The 27,040-nt window shown below is 43.5% G+C and overlaps 1 protein-coding gene across 1 annotated transcript; it reads left to right on the top strand.

Moving 5' to 3' along the window:
- Window positions 1–27,040, top strand: A1CF (APOBEC1 complementation factor). The gene is given in 13 exon segments (XM_030453447.1): window positions 1–89; window positions 5,793–5,936; window positions 8,880–8,903; window positions 8,905–9,015; window positions 9,429–9,559; window positions 10,927–11,165; window positions 14,526–14,690; window positions 18,086–18,183; window positions 19,352–19,622; window positions 21,129–21,337; window positions 23,475–23,611; window positions 24,241–24,374; window positions 26,706–27,040. Coding segments are annotated over 12 exon segments (1,770 nt in total). The 5' UTR covers window positions 1–89; window positions 5,793–5,837; the 3' UTR covers window positions 26,858–27,040.

Consider the following 27,040-nt stretch of genomic DNA (forward strand, 5'->3'; position numbering starts at 1 on the left):
TGATTAGGGAATAACCCGAGCGACACGTCGCAAACTCTCCATAATCAAGGAGACCTTTTCTCCAGGCGGTGATCTCCAAAATTGCTCAGGTATGTGGCAGCTCATCCTACCCCAAGGTTTTAGGGTGCGGGGCTGGGTCACCCGAGAAACGCGGCGGTCGGCTGGGATGGGGAAGGGGCAGCTTCATCCTGTGCCTTTCCTCCCTCCCCAGTGATGCCCCAGCAACAAATTCATGCTTTGGGTGCTGCCCAGCACTGGTGGGTCCTGTTTGGTGGGGCCGGGGCTCCCCTGCACCCCACAGCTCGACCCACCCAGTGCCACAGCCCCACAGTGCTTGCCTTTATGTTTGATGAGCAAAGGTGGGCAGATAATGGCTCCTCAGGGGCCTTCGTGTCATTTCTGCCCCCCCCCCAGCAGCAGCAGCAGCAGCAAGGAGCTTTTTTCAACCATTTTCTCCTAGCCACTCACCAGCGGCTGCCAGGAGAGTGAAGCCAGATGAGGTGAAAGAGGGAGAAGAGGATTTTCTTGCGATAATTTGGTCTTGATTCGTTAAAGTGCAACTTTCTGAGGCAAATCATTAGAAATCTTTCCACCTGGCTTCTTATTCCTCCTCCTTGTGAAAGGCTGCTCTCTGTTTCAATGTCAATCACTAAAAGAAAAACAAATCCTAAAGAAAAATCCTAAAAGAAAAAAAATGTCAATTTTCTCTAATCTTTTCAAAGAAGCAGGTTTTCTGCCCCATACATAATACTACTTTTAAGATATTTTGCCTTGGTGAAACAGGAGGCTGGGGTGGGAGTGGCTGCTGGAGGGAGATTGACTTCAAGGTATCTGGCATATGATGCCATAAACAAAATGGTGGAGGGGAAGAAGGCTGGACTCATCATAGGGCATCCTTCATCCTCAGAAAGGGCTTTTGGGGGCATGTTGGGTGATTTGGGTAACAGCTGCAAAGGCAGTAGGAAGGTATTTGGAGGAGAGGAGCTCCTTCCTGAGCAAGAGAGGCTGAGCAAAAAATTGTCTGGTTTATATGTGAAATATTTTCCTGAAATGCTGAAAATTTGAATTATCCTGCTTTCTTGCAAATACCCATCAGTTCCCTCTTTTCATGGGATCATCTAAGAAGGAAGAAAACCCCAGTGCTCTGGAAGGCAAAGGGACTGAAGCCTTGTGCCATGATGCTTCAGTCCCACAGTATCCCTGCCCAGCAAAGAGCTTGTGGCAGCTTGTTGAGCTTCAAGTGTCTCTTTTGAGAAGGAATTTACATGGGTGTGTATACACACACACACACACACACATATATACATATGTGTATATATACATATATATATATGTGAGAATATTTATTGCTTGGAGCCTGGATGGAGGAAAAAAAAAAACTCAAAACCTTGAAAAGCAAGTTGACAATGTAAAAGAAAACAGTTTCCTAAAGAAAAAATAATATCTCTAGTAATGACCTGTTTAAGTTATAAAGGCTTAAGAGTGAATATAGCTATCCAGTCTTTTCAAATGCTGATTTTGGGTTTTTTTGTAGGAATGATTCTGCAGGGGGGAGGGTATCAGTGTAAAACAGCCTTCGTTAAGTGTCTGAGTAGCTCCCCACATTTAATCATGATGGTGTATTGACTGGTGCAGGATAAACACATTTTTGTTATCTCCTTCATGGAAACAGTAACCTGGTTTCCCTGAAGGGGCTGCAGAGGGGCAGGTTCAGGGGCCAAAAGCCATGTGGGACAAAAGGAGGGTCTGGGCACAAATACCACCTTTCCTCCTCCCAGCAAAAATCCTAGCATGAGAGATAGCCCTTGAATGGGGAAACCAATTCCCCCTTTTCCAAGCAAATAACCCAAAATGCATGTTTTTTCAATAAAACTTCCGGATTCACCTTGCTCCCTGCTAGATGGAGCAAAGCCATAGGATGTGCCTGCAATAGCTGGAGAGGTAACCATGTGAAAGCAGCAATCACAGGGAGGTGAGGCAGTGTTATAAAAAGCTTGTTTCTTGTCAATATGGGGCTTGAGGGGTATAGAAGTACCTTTTCTTGCCTTAGCATTTCAGAGCTTCAATAGAAACCTAAAACAAATGACACTGCTGATCAGAGGAAAGAAAATCAAATGAAGGGATGCTCTGATTTCAGATAAAAGCTTTATAATGACACAGGGCTCTTGCTTCTGTGATCTCAGCAGTATTATTAAAAAATTGGTCAAAAATGAGGATGAAATAGGAAAGGTACCTGGACAGTTTAAGCCTCTGAAGATCCTCATTTCAACAGAAACATCTAAACAAAATGCAACCTCCCCTCCTTTTTTTTCTTCTCTTTTTAGCATAATGGTCATCATTAACTGAAAACCATCAAGGGTCAAACCCCTGAAAATTATTGCCATCCAGAACAAGTATTTCTACTAAATGAGCTTGTGGTTTTGTTTTGGTTTGGTTTGGTTGTTTGTTTTTAAATAGTGATAAAAATACTGCCTTAAGTTTCTGTAGTCATTTACGCTTTGGAACAGCAGCCATGGAAGGGGGTTTTACCCCTGTGAGGGTAAATTTGCTAATTGATTAATGGCCCAGGGAACAAAGAAGGAGAGAGTAATCGTGTTTCCCCAGGTCCCATGACAGCAGCTCTCCTCCCCTACTGATAAAAAAAAATGAGCCCAGTACACTGGCCTAAGTCTGATGCCTGGAATAAGGGGGAAGGGCTGAAATCCCACCAGTTTCAGGAATAAAATATTCCACTGTGACTTGTAATCTATAAATAGTCTGAATGCAGTGATAGCTACAGGGCCTTGGGTGGTGGAGGTGGAAAACATCCTGTCCAAAAAGGTGTTTAGATTACTTCAGGCCAAGGGAGACAGGTGAGAAGGGGGGAAGAGAAGAGGTGCTTGAAGAATGGGGAGCTGGAAAGCCTGATCTTACCTTGCTTGGGATTTGTTGGGTTGTGATTTGTACCTCTTTAAAAAGAGAGATGTGATTTCTCTTTTGTCCCAGGGAACTCAGCTGGTGGAGGAAAGCTCTTGAACAACAAGGTTTATAAATCAGCTGTGAATGACTTTGGGGTGGAAACTAGTAGGAGGGACTTAAAAAATAAGAGCAGTGCTACAAAACCAGACTTGGTGATGTATTGGGTTGTTCATGTGTTTGTCCAGTCCCTGGCCTCTGCTGCTGCTCCTCAGTTGGGAGCAGTGACTTGCAGAGTAACTGAGGTGCCCTGGGGTGAGGGTCTCCAGTTGGACCCCGCTTCCAGCAGGACCAACACATCTGCTGAGGGCCATGAGCCAGGCAGGCTGGGGTATATGGGGATCATCCCCATGCACCTGCACGGGGAAGTGCTGCTTCCTTAGGGACGGATGGGCTTTTTCAGAGGTGGCAGCATGTGAAAGCACTGGGCATAGATTAAGGCTGGTTCATCATTAACACACACCCCAACAGCATGGTGACTGATTTTTCTGGCACATTGAAGTCTCCAACACCAGAATTTGCAGTGGCTGTGATTAATACCTTACACAACCTTGATTGCTCTCACTCTCTTACTCCTAGCAGATTGTTTGAGTGTATCCTGGAGTACACCAATGTCAGACATGCTGATTTAGAGCCTAAAACCTTTGCAGGCAGTGAGAAGAGCTTGCTTGGTCTTGTCTAGTAAGACAGAAGCCAGAGAGGGATATTCTTGTAAATGCATCAGCGAGGGAGATGCTCTGTTCCTGTCCAACCCCCTGCTCTACAAGAAAAAGAAAGCTCTTACACTGCTCATCTATCTAGGTCACGGCTGGTGAGAGCCTGAAAACCTCAGCTGCAATGGAAACCCACTGGGGTTTTCCTGGCTGTAGCCCAGCTGCTTTCTTGGCATGGGGCAGAGAGGTGGGGTGAGGTGCCTGCAGCCTCTCCCTCCCTCTGTGCTCCCACCCAAAGAAGTGGGTGGCTGCAGCACTGATACAGCCCATGGAAAAGACAAAGTATTGTGAAATTCAGAGACACCAGCAAAGTGCAGCCATCCCCTTTCAGTCCCACCTCTGCACTGGCTTTGGGTACATGAGAATGGGCTCAAGTCCAGGCTAACAGGGAACCTTGGGGGAAATTTGCACCATCCAAGTACTGCATTTCAATTGCTCAATCCCCAGTAAAGCCAGGATGGAACAGAAGCAAAATAGAAGGGGCCAAATTTGCAGCACACCAGAGGTTTCCTCTATAGAGTCCATATAGGGAGGGAAGGATGGAAAACCCATTTTGATTTTAAATGTGAGGGGGTTAGAGCCACTGACTGTTCCTTCTTCAGCATTGGGAAAGCATTCAATCATTCTTGTACAGCAGTGGGATGCTCCTGCACTCTGCCATGCTGAATCCCAGCTCCTGAGGGGTCAGAGGCACAGAAACCTCAAGAATCGATGGTCTCTTGCTGCTGCCCTCAGCAAGGGGAAACCAAAACAATTTGGGTTCTAGTTGCTGCAAGAGACCCCTGTTTTGGAATTAGGGACAGGAGAGAAATATTGTGTAGTCCATCTCCCAGCACCTGCATGTTGGTAGTCATAAAAACACCAGAGAATCTTGGACAACATTTAAAACAAAACAAAATAAAATAAAAAAAACAACAAACAAACAAAAAATCCACCAAAAAAACCCCAACACTGAAACCAAAACCAAAACAAAACCACAAAACTGAAACAAAAGACAAACAAAAAAAACCCACAAACAAACAAAAAAACCAACCCACAAACCTCAGCAATAAATAGCTCCATATCTGGCATTTCGGAGTGCCTCTGCCTCCAGGTATTTAAGTTGTAGTCTCTGAAGCTCCTTGTTGCAAAGCCCAATTGACACAAGGCTGAGATTCTTGGCGCTGAGCCTAATCCATCTATTTGAATGCAAAACACTTGTTTAAGTCTCCCAGGATACAAAGATAGAGGAGCAGAAAGCAGGTAACCTCCAAAGGTGAAGCCTTAGCTCTTGCCTCAATGTACCCCCAAAGCAGCATGTGCTAATAAAATACTTTGGAATTAAAAAAGCAGGTACAAGAAAAAGTTTTTTCCATTCTTTCTGTAGCATTGTGCCTGTGCGTAGCATTGTGTTATCATCACCTTTTGTCGCCTCCAGCAATTTAAGGCAATAATGACCATTTTGGATGACATGATTTAGCTATTTCCTCCTTGGAGGTCTTGGTCCTACCAGCCAACAAGCATGCCATGGCTATGAGGACCCAAAGAGGCAAATGCTTTTGCTCTTGCTGGTGTTCAGCATCCTCATGAGTCTTCAAGATCAGTGTTGCATCTGCAGACCCTGTTTCAATGCCTGGCTCATACAAATGGGTTTTGTACATGCTCAAAGCTTAGAATGGAGGAAAAACAGGGCCCCAACAAATGATGAAAGTCCCTTTGCCTGTGTGTAATGCAATAGAGATCTCAGCTTTATGGTGTTTTCACCCCAAAGCTGAAAAAAATAAAGATCTTTCATTAGGTATGACCTAAAACTACAGCTCTGAAGAGAAACATCTGAACCCACAGTTGCCCCAGACCTGAACCTAGATACAGATCTCCAGTGTTCTTGTTTTTTATAAATAGGCCAAATCTGAACAGAGGTCTTGTTTCTTATAAAGTGCCAATCAGGGGTTATATATACATTATTTTCTTGCAAAGAGTAAGAAGGGGTTATTTTTGCTTTTTACACAGTCTGTGGTGTTCTGGGTTTTTTTGATCTCGGAATGACTCATTTCTCAAGAATGATTCTGTTAACTTTCTCAGGAGGGTGGACTTTCTCCCCCTAGCTTTATTAATTTCTTTAATTTATCTTAAATTTGATTGCAGTGAGCACCCCTAATTAACCTGATTTTTTGCTGATAATCATTCACAATGGAATCAAATCACAAATCCAGGGATGGATTGACCGGCACACAGAAAGAAGCCGCCCTCCGCGCCTTAATTCAGCGAACGGGATATAATTTGATCCAGGTAGGAACTCACGGTCACATCCTTCTGCATCCATGCTTTATCCTGAATCAGCATCTCTCATGAGGGGCTTGAGCAGCAAATCTGAATGCATGAAGCACTTCTTGATTCTTCTTTCTGTGTTCCTCTAACATATGTGCTGCTGAACACAAGTCTAGATGTTGTCTTTCATTAAGCAGGACCTTACTCTTCCAGGAGTGCTTTGCCCAGTGCCAAATTATGGTAAGGGTGGAAAGAAAACCCTGAGCACTGCTAAATTATAGGGAAACTTGGGCTTGGTGGCTGAAAGTCATGGCTGCAGTGGTAGTGTAGTGAAGAAAAGCCACAGAGCCCTTTCAGGAGAGCACAGGTCCAGACTTGGCCATGGGAAGTCCAAGGCAGCACCCTCAGCTCTGCCTTTTGTACAGAGCCCTGTACGTGTTCAGGTGCATGGGAGGTGAGCAACTCACCTGCCCAACCACCAAAGGTTTCCTCCCAGCCTCAGTCTTCAAGGTCTCAAAGTGCAAAGCTTCCTCTGGTGAGCGCAGGTGGAGACAGGGCATGTCTTTCAAAAGGGCATCTGAAGAAGTCTTTCTTAGTTAGCAAGACTAAAGCAAGCCATTTTTCTCAAAAGCATCAGGCATTAATATAACTGACCTTGCATCCTGGAAAAAGTGACAGAAAGCAGTGTATTTAGGCAGGTGCCCTCCTGGAACTTTGCCTTGCTTTGTGTAGCTCTAGAAGGTACAGCAGCCCAAAGCTAAAACTGAGACTCCAGGGAAAAAAAAAATAAATTCCTACACCCCTAAATTCAGTGTGCACCCCATAACCTGGCCAACAGCTGGGGGTTTTGCCCTTAAGGATGTTTTCTGCTGTACCCAACCCAGAAGATAAATAACTTCTCTAAGTCTTCTTTTTACTGTGCCTTTTTTTAACTTGGCGTTAAGTTTTTCATACCATCCCATCTGGTTATGGCTCATTCCTAAACCACAGATCCCAACCCCGACCTTCCCACTTCTTCCAACATCTTCTTTCTCCATATATTTTCCACCCCAGGCTTTATCTTACTGTTTTAACTATTTTGCATGGGTTTTCTTTTTTCTCCTCCTGATTTCCTTTTCCATGTTTCTCTGGGCTTTTCTTCCAACCTATCCATTATTGCAGCCAAACACATTCTTCCTCAGTGTACACCAGGGTCACCCATCTTTGTGCAAGGGACAATGAAGTCCTCTGTCCTGCCAGACACTTTTCCAAGTTGAACTTTACAAAACTCTAAAAAAAAAAAAAAAAAAAAAAGAGTAGCTTGGTTGATTGTATCTCACTTGGCTTAAAGTGGGACAGTAAGACCCTTCTGGCCATTTTCAGGAATGAACATCAGTAATTCAGGGCCTGTTACAGACTCAGGAAAACTGAAAGACATTGTAGTATATTCTTATGTCCTGTGAGGGTCTCCATTTGCTTATGTGCTTTAGGCCTTCCTCTTGGGTCAGCTGTACAGGCATTCCCTTGCCTGGAATAATCCCAGAGCAAGAAGTGGCTACAGGAATTATCAGAGAGTCAAAAACAGAAAAATGAGCAGAGTCCCAGCTCCTCTGGGAGCAGGTCACTGCTGCAGGAGAGGGAGAGAGGGAGAGAGGGAGAGAAGGAGGGAGAGAGGGAGAGAAGGAGGGAAGGAGGGAGGGAGGGAGGAGGGAGGGAGGGAGGGAGGGAGGAAGGAAGGAAGGAAGGAAGGAAGGAAGGAAGGAAGGAAGGAAGGAAGGAAGGAAGGAAGGAAGGAAGGAAGGAAGGAAGGAAGGAAGGAAGGAAGGAAGGAAGGAAGGAAGGAAGGAAGGAAGGAAGGAAGGAAGGAAGGAAGGAAGGAAGGAAGGAAGGAAGGAAGGAAATATTTGCTAGTCTTTATAACTTCAGATGTTATTTGAGACCAAGTGTTTCTTTCTGTCTAAAAAAACTCCTGGGTAGGTAGGTGTCATCTTTTGCCCTCCTCATGGCCTCCTCCCATCAGTGACCCTCTGCTCTCTCTCAGGTCCATCTCCAGGCCCAGGTCCTTACCACACCTTGTGCCAGGTGTTTCTCCCTCTTCACTAAGCCCAGCTGCTGGCACAAACTTCTTTTTTTCAGGTGCTTTAAGCACCGCCAGCATTACCTACTGGTGATGATGCCTCAGGCTCCCTGTCTGGCCCCTTTTACTCAGTCCCCATCTCTGTCCACATTTCTACCCTAATCCCCAGTTTTCACCTATGTTAGTACTTTCTGAGGTCGAGATGTCTTCTGCATTTGGGAAGTCCTTCTGCTTTCAGTCATGATCATAGAATGGTTTGGGTTGGAAGGGATCTTAAAGATATCTAGTTCCAACACCTTGCCATGGGCAGTGATATTTCCCACTAATTAGGTTGCTCCAAGCCCCATCCAGCTTGGCTTTGAACACCTCCAGGGGTGGGCAATCCTGGTATCATTTCTTTGGTCTGTATTGGAAGCTCTCTGTCATTTACTAAAATACGAGGCAACATGTTTATGATTGGATGAAAAATTATGACAAATTATAGATTTTGCAAGTGTTACATTACAAAGTCCACAACTGCCATGTACCCTGTGGAAATTCACCTCCCACAGACATGAAAACCTACATTTTCTTAGAAGGCATTTGACTGCATCCATCTTGAACATCTAAAGTAGCAATTGAATTGCAGAGCATGCACTGATGGATGTTCCTCAGCAAAATTCAGCTAAGCACAAACCAGACCTTTCTCCATCACATCACCAGCATACTGAGATGTGAAAGCCTTTCAGCAGACATGGCAGCAGGGCAGGCAAGGCACCTCCATTAGCTCTGGTGGGTCTGTGCAGGGAAGGAGCATCCAACTGACTGGTAACAGAGGGTGTATAACATGTCATACCCTGGGAAGGGTTTGGTTACATCCACATTTTAAATCTACATCCAAGCCATCAATTTATTTTTCTTCATTGCAGGAAAATGGGCAGAGGAAATATGGAGGGCCCCCCCCCTGGCTGGGACAGCCCCCCACCTGAGAGGGGGTGTGAGATCTTTATTGGGAAACTGCCCCGAGACCTCTTTGAAGATGAACTTATACCTCTGTGTGAAAAAGTAAGGCTATATGGTGGGTAGTTGAATTGCAAGAGGTTACTGGGGTTCAGACCTGTGTCTCAAGGCTGAGCTGGAGATGATTTGGCCCAGACTGCCCTTAGCTTGGTGGAGTTGTGTTGTGATATAGACAAGGAGTCACTGAATCCTTCAATCACGAAATTATTTGGGTTGGAAGGGATTATCTGATTCCAACCCCTTGCTGCGGCCAGGGACACCTGTCAATAATCCAGGGTGCCCCAAGCCCCATCTTCCAGGGATAGGACAGCCACAGCTTCTCTGAGCAACCCATGACAATGTCTCACCACCTTCACAGCAAAGGATTTCTTCCTAACATCTAACCTAGGTCTTGTCTGAACACCTCCAACCTTGTTGACAAACATCTCTTTCAGAATTACTTTACTTTCTATTGGCAGATTGGCAAAATCTATGAAATGAGAATGATGATGGACTTTAATGGCAACAACAGGGGCTATGCCTTTGTCACCTTCTCCAATAAACAGGAGGCAAAGAATGCAATCAAGCAACTTAATAATTATGAAATCAGGTAAGCATGGCAAACAACTTCCCATCAACTTTTAATGGTATATATTATTCTATTTTGTTACATTCGGGTGGCATATTTGTCCTTGCCTAGAGTAAGGTTATTTAGATACCTAAACCTTAAGAGGAAATTGCTTTTTGTCTCCCTGTGCAATAATTTTTTTATGCTTTAGCCCAACAAGCATGTTGGACTTACCAGAGACAAAAATAATTTGCAGGAAATGTTTTCCTTAAAAAACCAAACAACAAACAAAAGCAAAAAACCCCAGTCCCTCTGAGTCCTTTTTCTGTTGCTTTATTCCTACCCACAGTCTCTCTTGTGAGCTATCCTCTGGGAGACAGAAAAATTGCAAATAATAATGAAATATGGTGGAAACCAATGTGCAAAGCAGTGATATTTCCTAATAGATTGCAACAGACAAAACCCTCATGTTTGTGGCTAAAATTTTGGAATTCAACACCCAGTAATCAACAACATATGGGCCCATCAGATATTTTGATTTTATTTTAACTGCATTTAATGTGGGGTTTTTTCATTTCAGAGCGGGGTAAGTAGATGCCTTTGCTGAGGACTGTGTAGAGATAAACTACTCTGATAATTTTATGGTTTTCATTTAAGAAAACAAAACAAAACAAAAGATGGGTTGTAAATTGCTTTACTGGTAACCCTAAGGATGAGCAGATCACAAGATACATGTAGCAAGCTTGAAAACCTGATTTGTATCATAGGTTTGAGCATCTTAAAGATCAGGCTTCATTCACCTCCACCTCCCTTCCTCTAAAGAAGTTTTTAATTTCTTAAGATGTGCAAGAGGTTCTTAGACCACAAAGAGGCGGACAAAGTGATGTGGAATGAAATCTTTGCTTTGGGCTCTGCACAGTGTAAGCCCTGAAATGATGTCTCCCCTTGACAAGGGATTTTCTTTCCCCAAAACCTCAGCTGTGAGGCCCAGTGGTGACTGGGAATCTACAAGCCACTGGGAGACACACTGAATCCTGTTGCAGCAACAGAAGAGTCACTGGTGGGACTATGGGTGGTAGGTACACCAGCCTGAGAAGCAGCTGTTTTTGCAAGTAGCAGAAGGGAAAACTCGAGGAAGCAAAAGCCAGATTTGGCTTTGTTTTCTCCTTGATCTCAAATCCCTCATTTCAGTGGTGCTGCCTTACTTTGATGTTAAATTCAGCTGGGGCAACCTTCATGTTAGATCTTGCATTGAGCCAGACCACCCGAATGTCCCAAGTAAATACACCACAGAAGTGGCAGGCCTTGTGTTTGACCTTGTGTTTTGGGAAAAGAGGAGGGCTTCATTTTCATTGTTTCCTCTCCCTGAGAACTGTTCCTAACAAATGAACCACGTTGTTTCCACACAGGAATGGGCGCCTCCTCGGAGTCTGTGCCAGCGTGGACAACTGCCGCCTGTTTGTAGGAGGGATCCCCAAAACAAAGAAGAGGGAGGAAATTTTAGCAGAGATGAAGAAAGTCACGGATGGGGTTGTGGACATCATTGTCTACCCTAGTGCAGCTGATAAAACCAAAAACAGGGGCTTTGCTTTTGTGGAATATGAAAGTCACCGGGCAGCAGCAATGGCCAGGAGAAAACTGCTCCCAGGTTAGTGCAGATGAGAAGGGTGATAAAGGTGGCTCCATCTAAATGGGCATTGCACTTTGGTGAGACCTGTGTCTCCAGGGGACCCAAATAGCCAAGGAAGTAGTGCTGAGGGGTTTCTGAGGCTTTTTCTCCTCTTGGATGCTGGAGACACTCAGAGCCAGGAGGTACCTCAGCATACTGATGGAGCTCATTTTCCATATTGTTCATTTAGGAGCCTAAATTTATTCAAAATACATCTAGATGGATTTAGTTGTGTGTACCCATGCAGCTCTGTTGTAGGAGATGTATTATTCCATGGTTATCTTGTGTTATATATTAAAATAATACAGCCTCATTTATGGCCTCTCAGAGAGAATCGCTCAGGAAATTATGCAAGAACATATTCAGTCTTGACAGTGTAATGCAGATGTTCCAAAACAGACATTTTCTGTGTGGGGAGAGAACTTCAAATGAATAAATGCTTTAGGTTTTAAACAGTTTAAAAAAATACATCTGTGCAATTTAGTGCTGGGGAACATTCAAAGACCACTGCGAAACAGAGAGAAATTTGGCAGGTATTACATGAAGGAGTCACTTATCATTAATGGCATCTGCAGTGATTTCACCAATTTTCTCATGCTATCTTATGCTCATTGTCTCCCATTCTGGTTTTGTTGAACCCAGCTCACATGCTGTTGAGAGAATCCAATAAACCTTCAGGTTTGAGATTCATTAACCTACAAGCCTTCTTTCATTCTTTCTATACAAAAGTTCATGAAACCACATGTAATTTAAATCCTTTTTTTCTGACTGTAGAAAGAAAAAACAAAAAACCAAGCAAACAAAAAAAACCCCAAAGCATTATTTTGAGCACTGAGTAGTTAGCTATTGGGGGTATCAGTCATTGACCATTCTTCCTTTTATTCTGCATTTTCTGCATCAGCTTAGCATCTCCCTGTTTGTGGAAGTACATTAAGTTGGCCCATGCTTCTCTACAACATTTTTTTGGTCTCTGTATAAAGAAGAAAGGAAGGAAGAAGGAACAGGTGCAGCCACAGCTGCCAGTGGCAGCCTTGAGGGTGCAGAGCCCTGAAATCCTGAGCAAAGACAGCGAGAGAAATGTGAACAAGCACATAGCCCTAAACAGACACGTGTGATGTGTTAGTGCTTTCCAGTTTGGGGACATCTCAGTAGAAAGTTGGGAGAACTTCAAGAGCCTGAGCAGGAGCCAAAGTTTTCTGACATTGCAAACATAGAGGAGGAACTTGAAAAAAATTTCAAGCCAGAACTGAATGTGTGTCACACTGATGCACTGGATGACTCTGAGACTGAATATCACTCGCAAGATGCTTCCTTTACTCTAAACCTCCTGCTCTTTGATGCAGCTTTGTAAGAGCAGAAATGCTCAGAAAGGAAAATCATAGAATAACAGAATTGTTTGGGTTGGAAGGGACTTTAAAGATCATCTAGTCCCAACCTGCTGCATGGGCAGGGACAACTCCCCCTAGAACAGGTTGCTCAAGGTACTGGTCCTACCTGGAATAGCAGCAAGAACTGAACAATGAGGACACTCATAGTGAAGATGCTTTTTATGAAAACTTTGCAAGAGTTAGGTATAAAGCTTAGCTCCCTGCTGCTAGTCAAGGAGGTCATTATTTCCAATATTGAACAGGAGAAGACAATGCAGTAAGGGGCACACAGCCTTCCATTTCATTGGGCTGCCACTAGCACCCACCTCTCAATTTCTGGTTGCAAACAGCCTGGGGCAATTGGGCAGTGCTGAAAGCTGAACATCAGCCCAACCTCACTCCACAAATTCTGTCTCATTCTTGAGTTTTCCTAGCAGCCCCTTTCTGGTTTGCTTCTTAATTTTAAGATCTGTTAAAGAAAATAAAGTCTCTAAATTTTACCCTCATACTCTAATTTTCCTGAATTTTGGAGTTCCCATCCAATCTTAGATAGGTTATCCGAGCAGAGATGCAAGATAGAATGGCTTTTTTTTTTTCTTTTTCTTTTTTTATCTATCAAAAAACAGTTTACAAGATGCTCATTATCTCTGTACTTGCATAGGGTTCCTTCCATGTTTTAAAATAATTTAAACTAAATTAAACTAAATTAAACTAAACTAAATTTAAACTAATTTAAACTAAAATAATTTAAACTTCAGGGGACCAAATATTCACGTGATAAGGAAAAGAGATAAAGAAAGAACACAGAAAGTCCCACTTACTCTTTGGGGGACATTTTTAGCAGAGGTAGACATTTTATTTCATTATCTGGAAGTAATACCTAGCAGCCACCAAGGCAGAAAATACTCTCTGCTCTACTTCAAAGAAGTAGACGTTGGGCTGATTAAAATTGCTGGAGGAAAAGGGGGCCACAGATATAGCACATGAAACCTTGGGCTCTGGATATCTCATGGCCAGATTTCAACCATTCCTGAAGAACAAAATGAGGAAGATCTCCCTTCAAGATGTGCAGAAGGGACAGTAAAGAAAGAAGGGAGGAAAGAGTTGCCATTGCTGTCTGGAGTAGACAGGAGGTAAAGAAAGCATCACTACATAGAGGTGCCTCTATCTTACCTGGTGTCCTGCTGCTCATCACCAGGATTCCCATAGCTTTGAGACAAGACCATGGCAATCCATTCTCATTACATATTAAGCATTACCAATTTGCTAATCAATTACTTATCAATTAGGTGACTCAATGACCCTCAGCAGCTCTACCTAGTGCATACAGAGCCCATGGGTTTCTCTTCCACATCCTGTTTTGTGCCATGTTACTTTTTGTGTCCTTCCTTTCTACCACTTCATCCAGCAGCTCTTGAAATAGTTGCACACAAAGACATCCTGGCTTTTACTATTTCATCTTACACAACTAGGACTTCTGTATCCCTTTCCTGTTATCTAGTGTATGGCTTTTGCAGCCAAGAGAGTTTTTTCAAAGTTTGTTAAAATATTTCCCTTTAAAGAGCCCTCCAGAGAATGCAGCTGTTTGTGAATTATGCCATATTTTCACTTTGTTAATTCTGGATATTGCATTTTGCCAGGAACCTAAGGTATTAGTGGGAGCACACCAATAGTGTGACCACCTGTTTTTAGGAAACAAGTTAACAAGCAGCTGTGTTTTGAGACAGAAATCACAGAATCATAAAATCACAGACTAGTTTGGGTTGGAAGGGACTTAAAGGATCATCTACTCCCAACCCTGCTGCCATGAGCAGGGACACCTCCCACTAGACCAGGTTACTCGAGGCATATTTTGGCTTCATTTGTAGAATTGGCCTATTCTGCTGTTCATATTGCATGTGAAATCAGTCTCTGGGCAGAAGTGAGAGGAGCTAAAACCTGTCTGACATTGACTATGCCCATCCATTTAAAGGAAGGATCCAGTTGTGGGGACACCCTATTGCTGTTGACTGGGCAGAACCAGAGGTGGAGGTGGATGAGGACACGATGTCATCCGTGAAGATTCTCTATGTGAGGAACCTCATGCTGTCAACCACAGAAGAGACCATAGAAAAGGAGTTCAACAACATCAAACCAGGTAGGGACCTACTGACATGCTGGCTCCTAAAGAAGTACAAACTGAAACATTGCTCCATTCGTAGGATGCAAAAGGGAGAGATGAAAATAACTGCTTTTCTGCTATAAAATGTTTGTGTGTAATGCTAGAAATATAATCATTAGACCGAAGGCTCCCAACCAGCATGCACATATTAAGGGCTGCTGAATTTCCAGCTGACAACACCACTAAACTTTTTAGGATGATTGGAAGCTGGAAGAGATCCAAAATGCTGCATGAGGAGGCCTAAGCCATAAAAATGATCTTGAGTCATTTTGATCTTCCTGAAGAAGAGAAGCTGTTGGTTCAACAGCTGGGTGATTTTAGCAGCCCTCTATGGCAAGGGATGATGATGGGAATAGAGTGATTTCATGTAAATGCTTTTTATCTGCGCTGTCTAAATTCTGGTTTCTTTCTCTTTCATAAGAAACCTCCCCCATTCTTCTGTAAAATTGTGAATACTCAGTGTTTAATATTTAATGCAGTGCATAACAGTGCTCCTTTGTGGCATATATTACAGGGTAAGATTTTTCAAAAAGCAATTAAGTTTGTTGGGAATAGCAATCCTACCGTTTTTTAAGGGAGATTTGACTTCTGAGTTGTTCCAGCTTTAGAAAATTGTACCCAAAATCAACGCAGATAAAATAACTAATTTCTTCATCTCTCCAAGCCCCACAGTCTATTAGGATTAGTATTAGCATTTCATCTCCTTCCTGTTCACTTCCTCCTAATAATTCTTTAAAATACACTACCAAGCTTTTTTTTTTCCTTCATTAACTTTTCAACTTTTAATTTCTGCTCTCTATCATTTTTTGTTGTTGTTTTGTGTGTGTGTGTGCACACATTTGGGGATTTTTATGTTGTTTTTTGGGTTTGTTTGGTTGGGCTTTTTGTTTTGTTTTCTTTTTTCGCTTTTGTGTGTTTTGGTTTATTGGGGGGGGGGTTTGTACCAGGCTGCAAAGGCCTGTATGAGGTTTCTTTATGAGTCCTTTTAATGTTTCTGGCTAATACTTTTAGCCACCGTCAAGGTGGTGTAGATCCCATTTATCCATGAGATAAATACGCATCATTCCACACTTTTAGCTGCTTCCCCCATGATTTACCCAGTTCTGCTCTTGCACTCAGCAGGAATGCAGTTACTCCAGTGCAACACCTTGGTAACTGTTGTCTGCTTTCCTCCTAAGACAAGTTTTCTAGGACAACAACAGAAGATATGGATAATCTTTAGTTTTCCTTTCAGCATTTTATCACTTTTCTCAGGATGGAGATTTTTTTTTTTTTTGACAGTTTTATTTATTGTGGATAAAATCAGGAATGCCTTTTTTTAAGATGAGCCATACTTTCAAAAAAACATGCATGAGAGCAGTAAAACCTGAGTATTGAGGAGAACAAGTGAAGTTTAAATTATAGTGAGGTGACAATAAAAAAGGTCAGTACGGGTCTGAAATTATTCACTTTCTCCCTTGATTACCTGTCATATTTCTGAGCTGCATTTCAATGCCACTTGCCTGGGCTGTACATTTGATCCAGAGCATCAGGAAGCTCTGGGCTGTACAGCCTGGGCTGTACATTTGATCCAGAGCATCAGGAAGCTGTTTTGACAATAACAAGTCATCCAATAAAAAAAATTATCATACCCAAAAGACTTAAGATCCAGAAGTCCCCATAACAGAGCACTTACCATTATGGGCCACATAGACACTACCAGGATCAATGCTCATGCATCTCAGTTTGCAATTCAGCAGGAACATCACCCTTTAAACTTGTCCAAGGACATTGCCAGGTGACTTCTCTGGAGGGCTGCATCACTTGTCTCACTGAAAGGCATCCTAGGACTTTTGGCAAAATCCTAAACTCTGATAGTTTCCATCAGGAAGGTCATGCTGCCCAACTGTGCTGAATGGGAGAATATTTCCCCCATAATGTCACACAGTCACACACCTCTCTGTGGAAATGACCTGAGGGTGGGTCATTGCTCTGCTCCAGCAGAGGCAGGGAAGAGCAAGATTTTGGATCACCTTGCTCTCAAGTGGGAAAAGTGGATTTTCAAAACACAGAGAGCTCATTAAAGCTTTAACAAGGCTGAAACAAGGCATCACCATATAACTCCCCTAACTCTGGGGACAATCCCAAAAGGATACATAGTGCTACTTACCATTCCAGTGTTATTTTGAAGAACTGCAGGCTGCTCACCCTGTAGGCTTTGGCAGGCTTCATCTAGCCCAATAGAATTCCTAATGATTCCCCCTGAAAGCCAAAGGAATGTATTTTCTCCTGCAATTATTTAAGTAAGTGTATTTTTGTGGCAGTATGACATTTCTCCCCACACCTCTTCAGCTTTAAATCCACCAGAAGATTCATCAGTATCCCTCAGCCATATTTCCAGTGGATATCTTTGGCGTGTTGCAGTCTTGGTGGTGGGGCTGGTTGATGATGTACTTCCCAATGCACAGGAGTGGGGAAGATGAGGGAAAGGTAGATGCCTAAAGCTTGTGATCACAGGAAAGAGGACTGGAGCAATTATTTTGGGGACAAACTTACTTGTGCAAAGTATCTTGGTACTAGCAAGCTCCTAGCAGCAGAGCAGTTGCCAAAGGGAAGCTGTAGGGTATGGACATGAAAAAGAAGAACAAGAATCCAGTTATATTTGGAGTTTTACAGGTAATCACAGAGGTGTATAAAGATTCAGGCTGGAGGGATGGATCAGGATGGGGGTCTCCAAGCCCAACCCCACTCACAGGAGGTCCAAGCCCACATATGCAGCAGCCTGATGGGGACCTTGTCTGTGTGAATCAGGGAATCCCCAGGGGCTGGGAATCCCCTGCTACCTGGGGCCCCATGTCAGGAATGCCCCACTTGGACAGGAAAGGTTGTTTCTTAGGGCCAGGCCTGCTGTCTCATTGGTTCCAGTCCATCCCCATGCTTGGGGCTGCTCTGACCCAGACAGAAGTTGGTGTTTGTTCTTGCTGACCATCCTGAGTCAAGAGAAGAGCCTCCCTGCTTTACAGAAGCAGCATCAGCCTCTGAACACTATATACAATGCACATATAAAACCATGGAGATGGCAACCACACAGTGATGCTACTTGTAGCTCACCAAATCCTGGGTATGTCACAAGTCCTGCTCAGCCATCCAGGTCTCTGTGGTCTGCAACAGAAGGGAGACACAAGACCAAAGATTGTGTCTAAGAATACATCTTGGACAGGAGAAAACCACTCCATTGTAATGAGAAGCTTACTGGTGTCCAACATTTTTTAAATACTATATTTATTTCCCCAAGTTATATACATCCTAAGAGGTAAGAAGATACAGACTTCTTGTTCTTTTACCCTTGGTCAGCCTTTTTTTTCCAACTAATATCTCAACATTTTCTGCAGGTGCAGTGGAGAGAGTGAAGAAGATCAGAGACTATGCCTTTGTACATTTCAATAAACGAGAAGATGCAGTTGAAGCTATGAAAGCCTTGAATGGGAAGGTAAAGCTGATGCACATGCTTATTTGTGGGGCTTATATGTAGTAGGCTGTAGGTAGCTGAAACAAAGCTTCTTGGCTTACTAGCTAAAAAAGTATCCTGAAAGTGGTAGTACAAATTTCTCTTTGCAGGCTGATTTATACTCCTGAATTCCTTTTTTAAGAAACACTGATGTATAAAAATGGTGGAAGGGAGACCTTAGAGCACTTTCCAGTACCAGAAGAGGCTACAGGAAAGCTGGAAGAGGGCTTTTTACAAGAGCATAGAGTGATAGAATGAGGTGGAATGGTTTCAAACTGGAAGATAGGAAACTGAGATGAGATTTTAGGAAGAAATTCTTTGCTGTGAGGGTGATGAGGCACTGGCACAGGTTGCCCAGAGAAGCTGTGGCTGCCCCATCCCTGGAAAAGTTCAAGGGCAGGTTGGATGGGGCTTGGAGCAACATGATCCAGTGGAAGTGCCCATGTCAGGGAGTCAGAACTAGATGATCTTTAAGGTTCCTTCCAACCCAAATCATTCTATGATTCTGCTTCTATGATTTTGGTTTCTTGTTCCCTGCATTCATGCTAAATATTTGTCCAGCCCAACTTGTAGTTCATGCCCCAGAAAAAAAAAAAAATAACAGAACAAAGCTGAAGTGAGAACTGGCCACCAAGGGCTTATGGTTCCCTTGGCTCACACTCACAAACTTGTCACATGTGTGCCAACAAAAACATTCATGGGCAAATGTGTGAATGACAAAGCAGCACAAACAAGGTCAATTCAAAATACCTGCTCCATTTCAGATGTGGATTTCCAAGGAGGTTGCTGTATTATAGTACCTCTTGCCTGTCATTCACCATGCTGTAATGCAGTCCCAACTAGCTGTTGACCCCATTCCTATTTTTAGTGTGCTGCTGCTCTCTGTAGAAGCATGTATAATCTTACACAAAGCAAAACCTTTGGAAGGCTGCACAGCTGATGTAGTTAAGGAACTTCTCCCAGCTGGGTTAAGTCTTCACCCACACAGTGCCTTCTTCCACCCATGGTAGGTAGGTTTTGACTTTTTTGGTTGGTTTTCTCCACCTTCCCAGTAGGGAAACTGCCTCCCTTTGTGAGATAATCCCTGTGCACTTTGGACACTCACAATTATGCTTCTCCCACCCTCTTTCTCCACTACACCTGCATGAAGGTGCTGGATGGGTCCCCGATAGAGGTGACATTAGCCAAACCCGTCGACAAAGACAGCTACGTCAGATACACCCGGGGCACAGGAGGCAGAAGCACCATGCTGCAAGGAGAATACACCTACGCCTTTGGACAGGTCTATGATCCTGCCACAGCCTACCTGGGGGCCCCAGTTTTCTATGCACCTCAAGCCTACGCGGCCATCCCCAGCCTCCACTTCCCCGCCACAAAGGGGCTGAGCAACAGGAGCTTCATCCGGCCTCCATCCGTCAGAGGTAACTCTCATCATGTGAATACTTCACCTTTATCAAAATATCTTCTGCAGAGCTTGGGTGGCTGCTCCTGAGACTCGTGTCCAGTGGCTTTGCCCTGGACACAGGATCCCCTTCACAGAGTGACCAAACCCACAGTTTTAAGGCTCCGTCCTTCCCAAAGGTACAGCAAACATCCAGCAGATTAAGCAGGGCATGAAATAAAATAACTATTTTCCCATGGCAAGCCTGAAACATCTTCCAGATTGGCCTATGGCCAGCGAAAAGAACCCATGAAACCTCCTGGTTTTGCCCCCATAGAGAAGACCAAATAAAACAATTTTCCTTTCCCTCTTCAGAGCCACCTCCTTCAACCAGCCCCCAGCACAACTCTCTGCTGGGTTTCCTTTTTGCTTTGAAGGTTATAGGGAAAGTTTAACCAGTCTTGGTGTTTTCTGACACAAAGCCACTGGCATTTCCCAGGCAGCACATTGCCCTCATGCAGGCAGAGAAGTCGTCACTGAACTCACTGAAATGTCTGGGAGATGGACTTCTTTTTTGGGTGATCATTAACCTAATAATAAGCAGTCTGTGAAAACAGAGAGTATTCCTGAAAGATGATGAGGCTCTGCCTTTGATCCTGGGTGACACCAGGGACCATATCACTTCCCCATGCTGAGGTACCCCCTGTTAAATATCTTTGCAGGCATTGCTTGGTAAGTGCACAAGTAAGCCTGGGGCCTAGCAAAAACTTAAATCAGCCTTTTTGATCTTCCTTCCAAAGATGACACTTGTGGCAGTCAGCTTGTGCCCTCAAGCCTGCTGGCCGGGTCCCACAGTAGACTAGGATTTCCCATGACACTGTAGCAGGGCTGGATGATACTAGTCAGTTTTCCCCCTTTCCTGAGGAAGGGGAGACAGGACCAGGAATTTCCCCTGCTGTCTCCCATGGTTTTGCCCACATAGGTATGATGGTTGCCCACACAGGTATGATGGTTGCCTGCACCAACCTCACCCAAAATGGTTGGGAGAGGTGCAGATGTGATAAGCCACCAGCCCTCTTTCATCTTGTAGTGTTACCAAACTCCCAAGAATGCCCCCCCCAAGCAAAACCAGAAGCATTAGAGGGGTGGGAGGTGGTTAGGAATTTGGTTCATATAAGAAGGGACTGTATAAACTCTGAATTCTTCAAGCAAGTGAAATTACACTAGTGCATAGCAAAAGCTACCAGATGTCCCTTCTCTATGTTTCAACTACAAATCCAATTAGAAAGATTTCTCAAAGTCAAAACTATCCAGAGGAGATGGAAACACAGTCAGAAAGAAGCAGGGCTTTCTGAAAACACATCTGAGCAAACAAACCACGAAAGTGTCAATTCAGAGCCTGGGGTATCTCAGCAACAAGCTGTGGGGGACTGCTGCCCATCCTCTTCCCAAACCCAGTGAGTGGAGCTAACTTTTCCATTTCAGCGAGAATCAGGGTCATTTTTCCGGCAATTTGATTCAGTTTAATGCCTTCTTACATTCCTAGAAATTTACATGAATGTACCTGTAGGGGCTGCGGGAGTTAGAGGACTGGGAGGTCGTGGCTACCTGGCGTACCCGGGCCTGGGGCACGGATACCAGCTCAAAGGAGAAAAGAGGGGAGAGGATAAACTCTATGACCTCTTGCCAGGAATGGAGCTCACACCGATGAACCACGTCACACTAAAGCCTCAAGGGATCAAACTTGCTCCTCAGGTATGTGTGCGGAAAAAAAAGAGTTGATATCTAAGCCACAGATTGTCTTCATCCAAAATCTTGCTGGGAAAACAGCCCCCTGCTCAGGTTTGTACTGGGAGCTGATAACAAAATCCACTCTTGCATCTCAGAAGACTTAAAAAAATTAAAATGCTGTTAGGTGCATCTAGCAATACCCACCTGCCTTGATGAGGAATGGCATCTGGTTGCCCCTGGAGGAGTAAGACAAAACCCAGCTATGGCTGTTGCTCCCTAAAAGCTCTGTTGGTTAGGGAAATTCTCCCCCCAAATGGGTTTGATAAACAGGATCATAAAATCAGACAAAGGTTTGGGTTGGAAGAGAACCAAACCATCACCTGGGGCTCCCCCAAGGAAGAAATGTGCATGTATAGAAAAACAGCTTATGTCTGGAAATCAACTATAGGAAATCAACCCTCCTGACTGCCCAAGGAGGCCTCTGCTGTGACTGAGCATGTGGGACTGTGATCCAGACAGGTAGATGAGGGCTGAGGTGAACAAACCCAGAACAAATTCTCTGGAATTCTGAGAGCTCTCATGACAACTCCTTTCCCCTTACATCATGCAAATAAATGCAAGAAATTAAACTCACCTTGAATTTTGAAACACATCTCTATAAACACTTCAATTGCCACAGAATCCTGTTTGCCAAAGTCTATGAAATCATCCTTTTCTCCACCAGAAAACTGGAAAGAGGGTTTGGGGTTTTTTGACCCCTCCAAAATTTCAGTCTCCTCTCTCTATTTTATCAGCATATAAGAGGGATACTGCACTGCCTTGGGGCAGGTGAAATTAATTTTTATCTCTTCCCACCCATGTCAACTCCTCCCAGCTTATATTCAGGTCTTAAACAGTTACAGGTTGCCTCATGACAGCCTCATTAACAGGACAACCTCATTAATACCCACCAGCTTTGTTGGCCTCTCCCATTCAATAAACTAAAGTCATTTCAACAGCAACTTTGAGTGGTGGGTTTTGATCCTGCTGCCTAGACAGGGATGCTCAGTGTTAATAAGTAGATCTACCTAACTGAGGATTTAAATGTAACATTTAGGATGTAACATTATAAAAACCATGTCTGTATTAAGTCAGGACAGCAGAGAACAAGGGTTGCCATAGTGAAGAAATGTAATATATCAATCAGTTCATAAACACTACAAAGTGTTAAACTTCAGTTGGAGCAATGACTGCAGAATTAAAAGCAGCATTAGTGTTTCAACTTTATATTTCCATTTTATATAAATTAAATTTTAATTTTAAATAAGGTGGAGCACAGAAAGACACAGGTTGTAGCCACCCAGGAGTGTCTCCGGTCCTAGCTGGCAGCATGGCCAATGTTGCAAAGCCCCAAGACCAAACATCTCAGATCAGGGTCAAGTCTGGTGGAGCTACTTGAAACAAAAACCCAACCATGTGTATGGTCTGACCATCCCTCAGAGGGAGGCATGGGAACACCACACTCTCTTCAAACCCATTTGGGAGATCAGATACTCTTTGGGTTAAAAGAAAAAGAAATACAAAGCCAAAGCAAGAATTTTCTCCAGCAGTGAGTGTACTGAGGCCAAGGACAATGCAGCTCAGCATTTGACTTTAAAGCTAGAGGAAAAAACAGCCTATTGAAGCCTATCTAATTAATTGGAAGGAAAAAAATGCCTTTTATTTTTTGTTCCTTTTCATTTGTTTTTTTTTAAAAGAAGGCTGTTTGGACATTTCATGTAACCCAGTTAGCCAGGTAGGCTCCAGAGTGGTGAAGCTGGGCCCAACCTCAGTGCTTCAGGTCTGTTAAAGTGCACAAATAGAGTTTCTGGAACGAATTCAAAGAAAACCACATTGATATCAGAATAAAACAGCAAAAGGACATAGGTGCCCCATTTAATGGGGTAAAAAACAATTTTAGGAAATAGAGGGGGCTTTAAACATTTAAAATGAACATTTATATGATGACATTAGCATTTAGATGAACTTCAAGGTGAAGTTGCCATTTATTTTAATTTTTTTCCTAAGCCTTGTGGACACTGCCATGGCAACCCTGAAAGCCCTTGTGGGGGGGACTGGGGATGGTCAAGAAGGATACTATACTGCAATTAACTGGAGTAAAAATCCCTTTCCTCCCTTCTAGATCTTAGAAGAAATCTGCCAGAAAAACAACTGGGGACAGCCTGTTTACCAGCTCCATTCTGCAATTGGCCAAGACCAAAGGCAGCTCTTCCTCTATAAAATCACCATCCCTGCCCTTGCCAACCAGAACCCCACCATGTAGGTAACCATTCAATGTTTCCTGGGGTTTAGGATTTTTTTCTTTTTTTAATGGCATTTTATCTAGCATCTTTCCTCAAAATATGATTGTACAAGTCTTTATTTCCTTTTTTTAAAAAAATACATATTAGGAAGAAAACCATGCACAAACTAAAATAACTGATAGGGATGCTTGCTCTCTCTTTCTGGCTGCAAAGCCAGAAGGCCAGACATAACTGGGCAAAAGGGTGTTTCTTAGTACAAAAATAAAACATACATTAGTTCTTGTGGGAAAAAGAAAGCAGCTTGAAGGAGCTGATAATTTGGCTCCAAATATGATGCCAAACATTTCTGGCCTAAAATACTGTTTGCTGTGCATTTTGAAGGCTCCAGCAGGCTTTCATTCATATTGAAAATGCACAACATGCTCTGAAAGGATGTTGTGTCTAAAATGAGACCCAGTGCCTATAAACTCAACAAAAAAAAAAAAAAAACTAAAGGAAGAAAACACATTTGTTAATATAACATCCCAGTAAAATAATGTTTCCATTTGATATGTGGGATGATGTCATCTCTGAGTGGATCAAAACACCTTTCAAGTGATTCCTAGAGAAGAAAAATTCCAAGCTACCATTTTCTTGTGTTCACAGCCATCCCTTCACACCACCCAAGCTCAGTGCCTACATCGATGAAGCCAAAACCTATGCTGCTGAATACACCCTCCAGACACTGGGGATCCCCACAGAGGGAGCAGAAGTGCCTCCTGCAGCACCAGCTTTTCCAGGTATGGGAAGGTCTGTACAGCAGAGGTCTTTTGGAATATTATTTCTCCTGTGTGCTTCCTTGGGGATGTCAAAAATGAACCTCGTCTTGGCCACTGAGGACAGACCTGGCTCTGCTCCCCCACCATACCTCTACCTTAACTCATATTGTTTATGTGTATGACATCTTTATTGCCTGTCTAGTAGTTTATATTGACCCCCCTAATTGCAGTGTTCTCTGCCTAATTGTATAGATCAGCTTGGGATGGTGGCACTGGGTTTGGGGTCTCTGCTCCTACCCTGCTCCCAGCAGGGCCAATGTTGGGGATAGAGCACATTGCTTTGGGCTGTGTCCAGGAGAGCTGGGACAGGTCCTACACTGATCCTACAGGGATACTACACTGCTCAGGGTCTCATCCCATGGACACACCTCCCCTCCCCTCCCTCCAGTTTGTAGCTCCCTTCCTTTAACTGGGAGCCCCATATATAAGATGCAGAACCCCGTTCTGGTGTCATCAGGGCCACATCTGGGATGAATCCCCCCCCTGGACCTGCTGCCTGTGGTCTGGTCAATGCTACCCAGGATGGGGCAGCTCTTCCACACTACACTGCTGTTTGTTGGTTCGCAGTCCATCTGTCCCCATACTTGGACCAGCATTTTTTATTTAATCTGCCAAAGAAATGACACAACTGTGAAAGCCAGGATCTGATCCCAGCTCTCACAACCCCACTGGAAGGTTGGGGTTTTTTTCTAGTTTGGAAATTCATTCTAAGAAGCTCTTGCAGCTGCCCACAGTAGCTAGGGAAGTCATGGAAAACATAGGTTGGGAGCAGGAATCCAGCTCTCAGGCATTACATTTGCTGTGCACTCCAGCATGGCTATTCTGATGTAGCAGGAGCAACGCATGCCAAGCAGCTCATGAAGAATGCATTAGTCAGTACTACCAAGCTGTTTGGAGTCTCTCAAGGATGGATTTAAAAATAAAAATAAAAAAAATCTGTCCGGCTTCCTGCCACAAGAGTCCACAAAAGCCACAGAAAAATCAATTTGTCTGGGTCTGTGCAGGCTTCCGCAATGTGGAGACCAAATGGGCTATTTATTGAACCCAGGCCCCATTTACTGTTTAATTATATCTCCTTTTTCTTTCATCCACCCTTATTTATTTGTCTTGGAGCTCAAACAAACCCTAGGCCTTGAACAGGGCTAGTTGAATCCCAGCTCAGCTCAGGTCATGCACAGGTAGCTGCTTATTTCTCTTAGGATGGTGACAGACCTGCTTTAAATCTCAGATCTTTCAATTCCTAGTTGAAATGTTGCACCTAACTTCCCTGATACTAAAAGCCTGGTCTGAGTGGCTACAATATTCCAATTACAGAAAATTTCTCATGTTTTGTCCCCCAGATAACTTCTTCATTGAGGCAACACCTTCAATAAGGCAACAGTCCCTGGGTGTTGCACAGTATCTCCATTTCCCCCCACCAAGAGAACCTCAGATCTCACTGACCTTGAGCTGATCCCAGTAACTAGCTGGTCAGTTGAAAACTTGGGATGCTGGGTGATGTAGCCTGGCAGCAGAGCCTGGTCCAGCTGAGCCAACAGGGAACCCAGCTGCTCTTCCAGCTTTGGGCTTCACCTTAATTCCTGATTCTTTCCCAGCAAAATATTGTGGTCTCCTCAGTACCCTGCTTTCAGACAAACCTGCCCCAAACAGTGTTTGTTTTTCTAGTGATTCATTTTAAATCAGCAAAGCTAACACTTCCCCATGGAAAATCTTGCAGCGCTGAAACAACATTTCCTAATAGAAACTGATGGAGAAAAAAAAATCCAGGTTAATAAATATTTTCTCCCTGATGTTTCATAGAGGGAGTTTCCTTCCTCTCTAAGGTGGCTGTCCTGTATTGTATGTATTTTGACTGTGACAGGTATCAGAGCCATATTTTTTCTAGGAAACCTGCTCAGATTTCCCCTGATACTTTATTTTCTCACCCTCCTGATGTCACACATGGGCAGCCATGTACAGAGCATCAGTAACTCCCAATTAGCTCAGAGGTAATCAAAGCCAAAAGGAAAAAATATTCAACAGAGAGCACAATTTTGTAAGCAATGTCTTTAACAAATAATAGGTGAGAAAATGCATTAATTTTCCAGCTTTTTAAAATTACCTCAAACATGGAGGAAAACCGTTTCAGAAATGACCTATTTGATTTAATGAGGTTACTCCCACTAACAGATTTATTGCTCCCTATGTCTTTCCCATCGACATCAAAGTCTTCCCATCAAAAACTATCAAGCACTGGTAATTTTTTAACATCTTTTTCATTAATCTGGGCTTTTTCTCTCCTTTCTCCTGCAGGATACACCATTGCTAATGCAGCTGCCACTGTCACAGCTGCTCAGCTCAAACAAGCAGTGACAATGGGACAGGATCTGGCCACGTACACAGCATACGAAGCCTACCCGGCTTTTGCAGTTGCTGCACGCAGTGATGGTTACGGAGCATTTTAATCCTGCCTTTAAGTAAGTTCCCTTAAATCAAGCACAGGCAGGGAAAAAAAAAGAAAACTCAGTCTGGTAATTCTTACACTTTCATGATAAGCTGTCACCTACAGTTAGCTTTTAGTCAGAGTTTCATTCTTTTAGTTTTTTTAGTTTCACAACAGGATGTTGGGGAGGGAAAGGAGAAATAAA

The sequence above is a fragment of the Calypte anna genome, chromosome 6 (assembly GCF_003957555.1).
Source record: "Calypte anna isolate BGI_N300 chromosome 6, bCalAnn1_v1.p, whole genome shotgun sequence".
NCBI classification, from domain to species: Eukaryota; Metazoa; Chordata; class Aves; order Apodiformes; family Trochilidae; genus Calypte; species Calypte anna.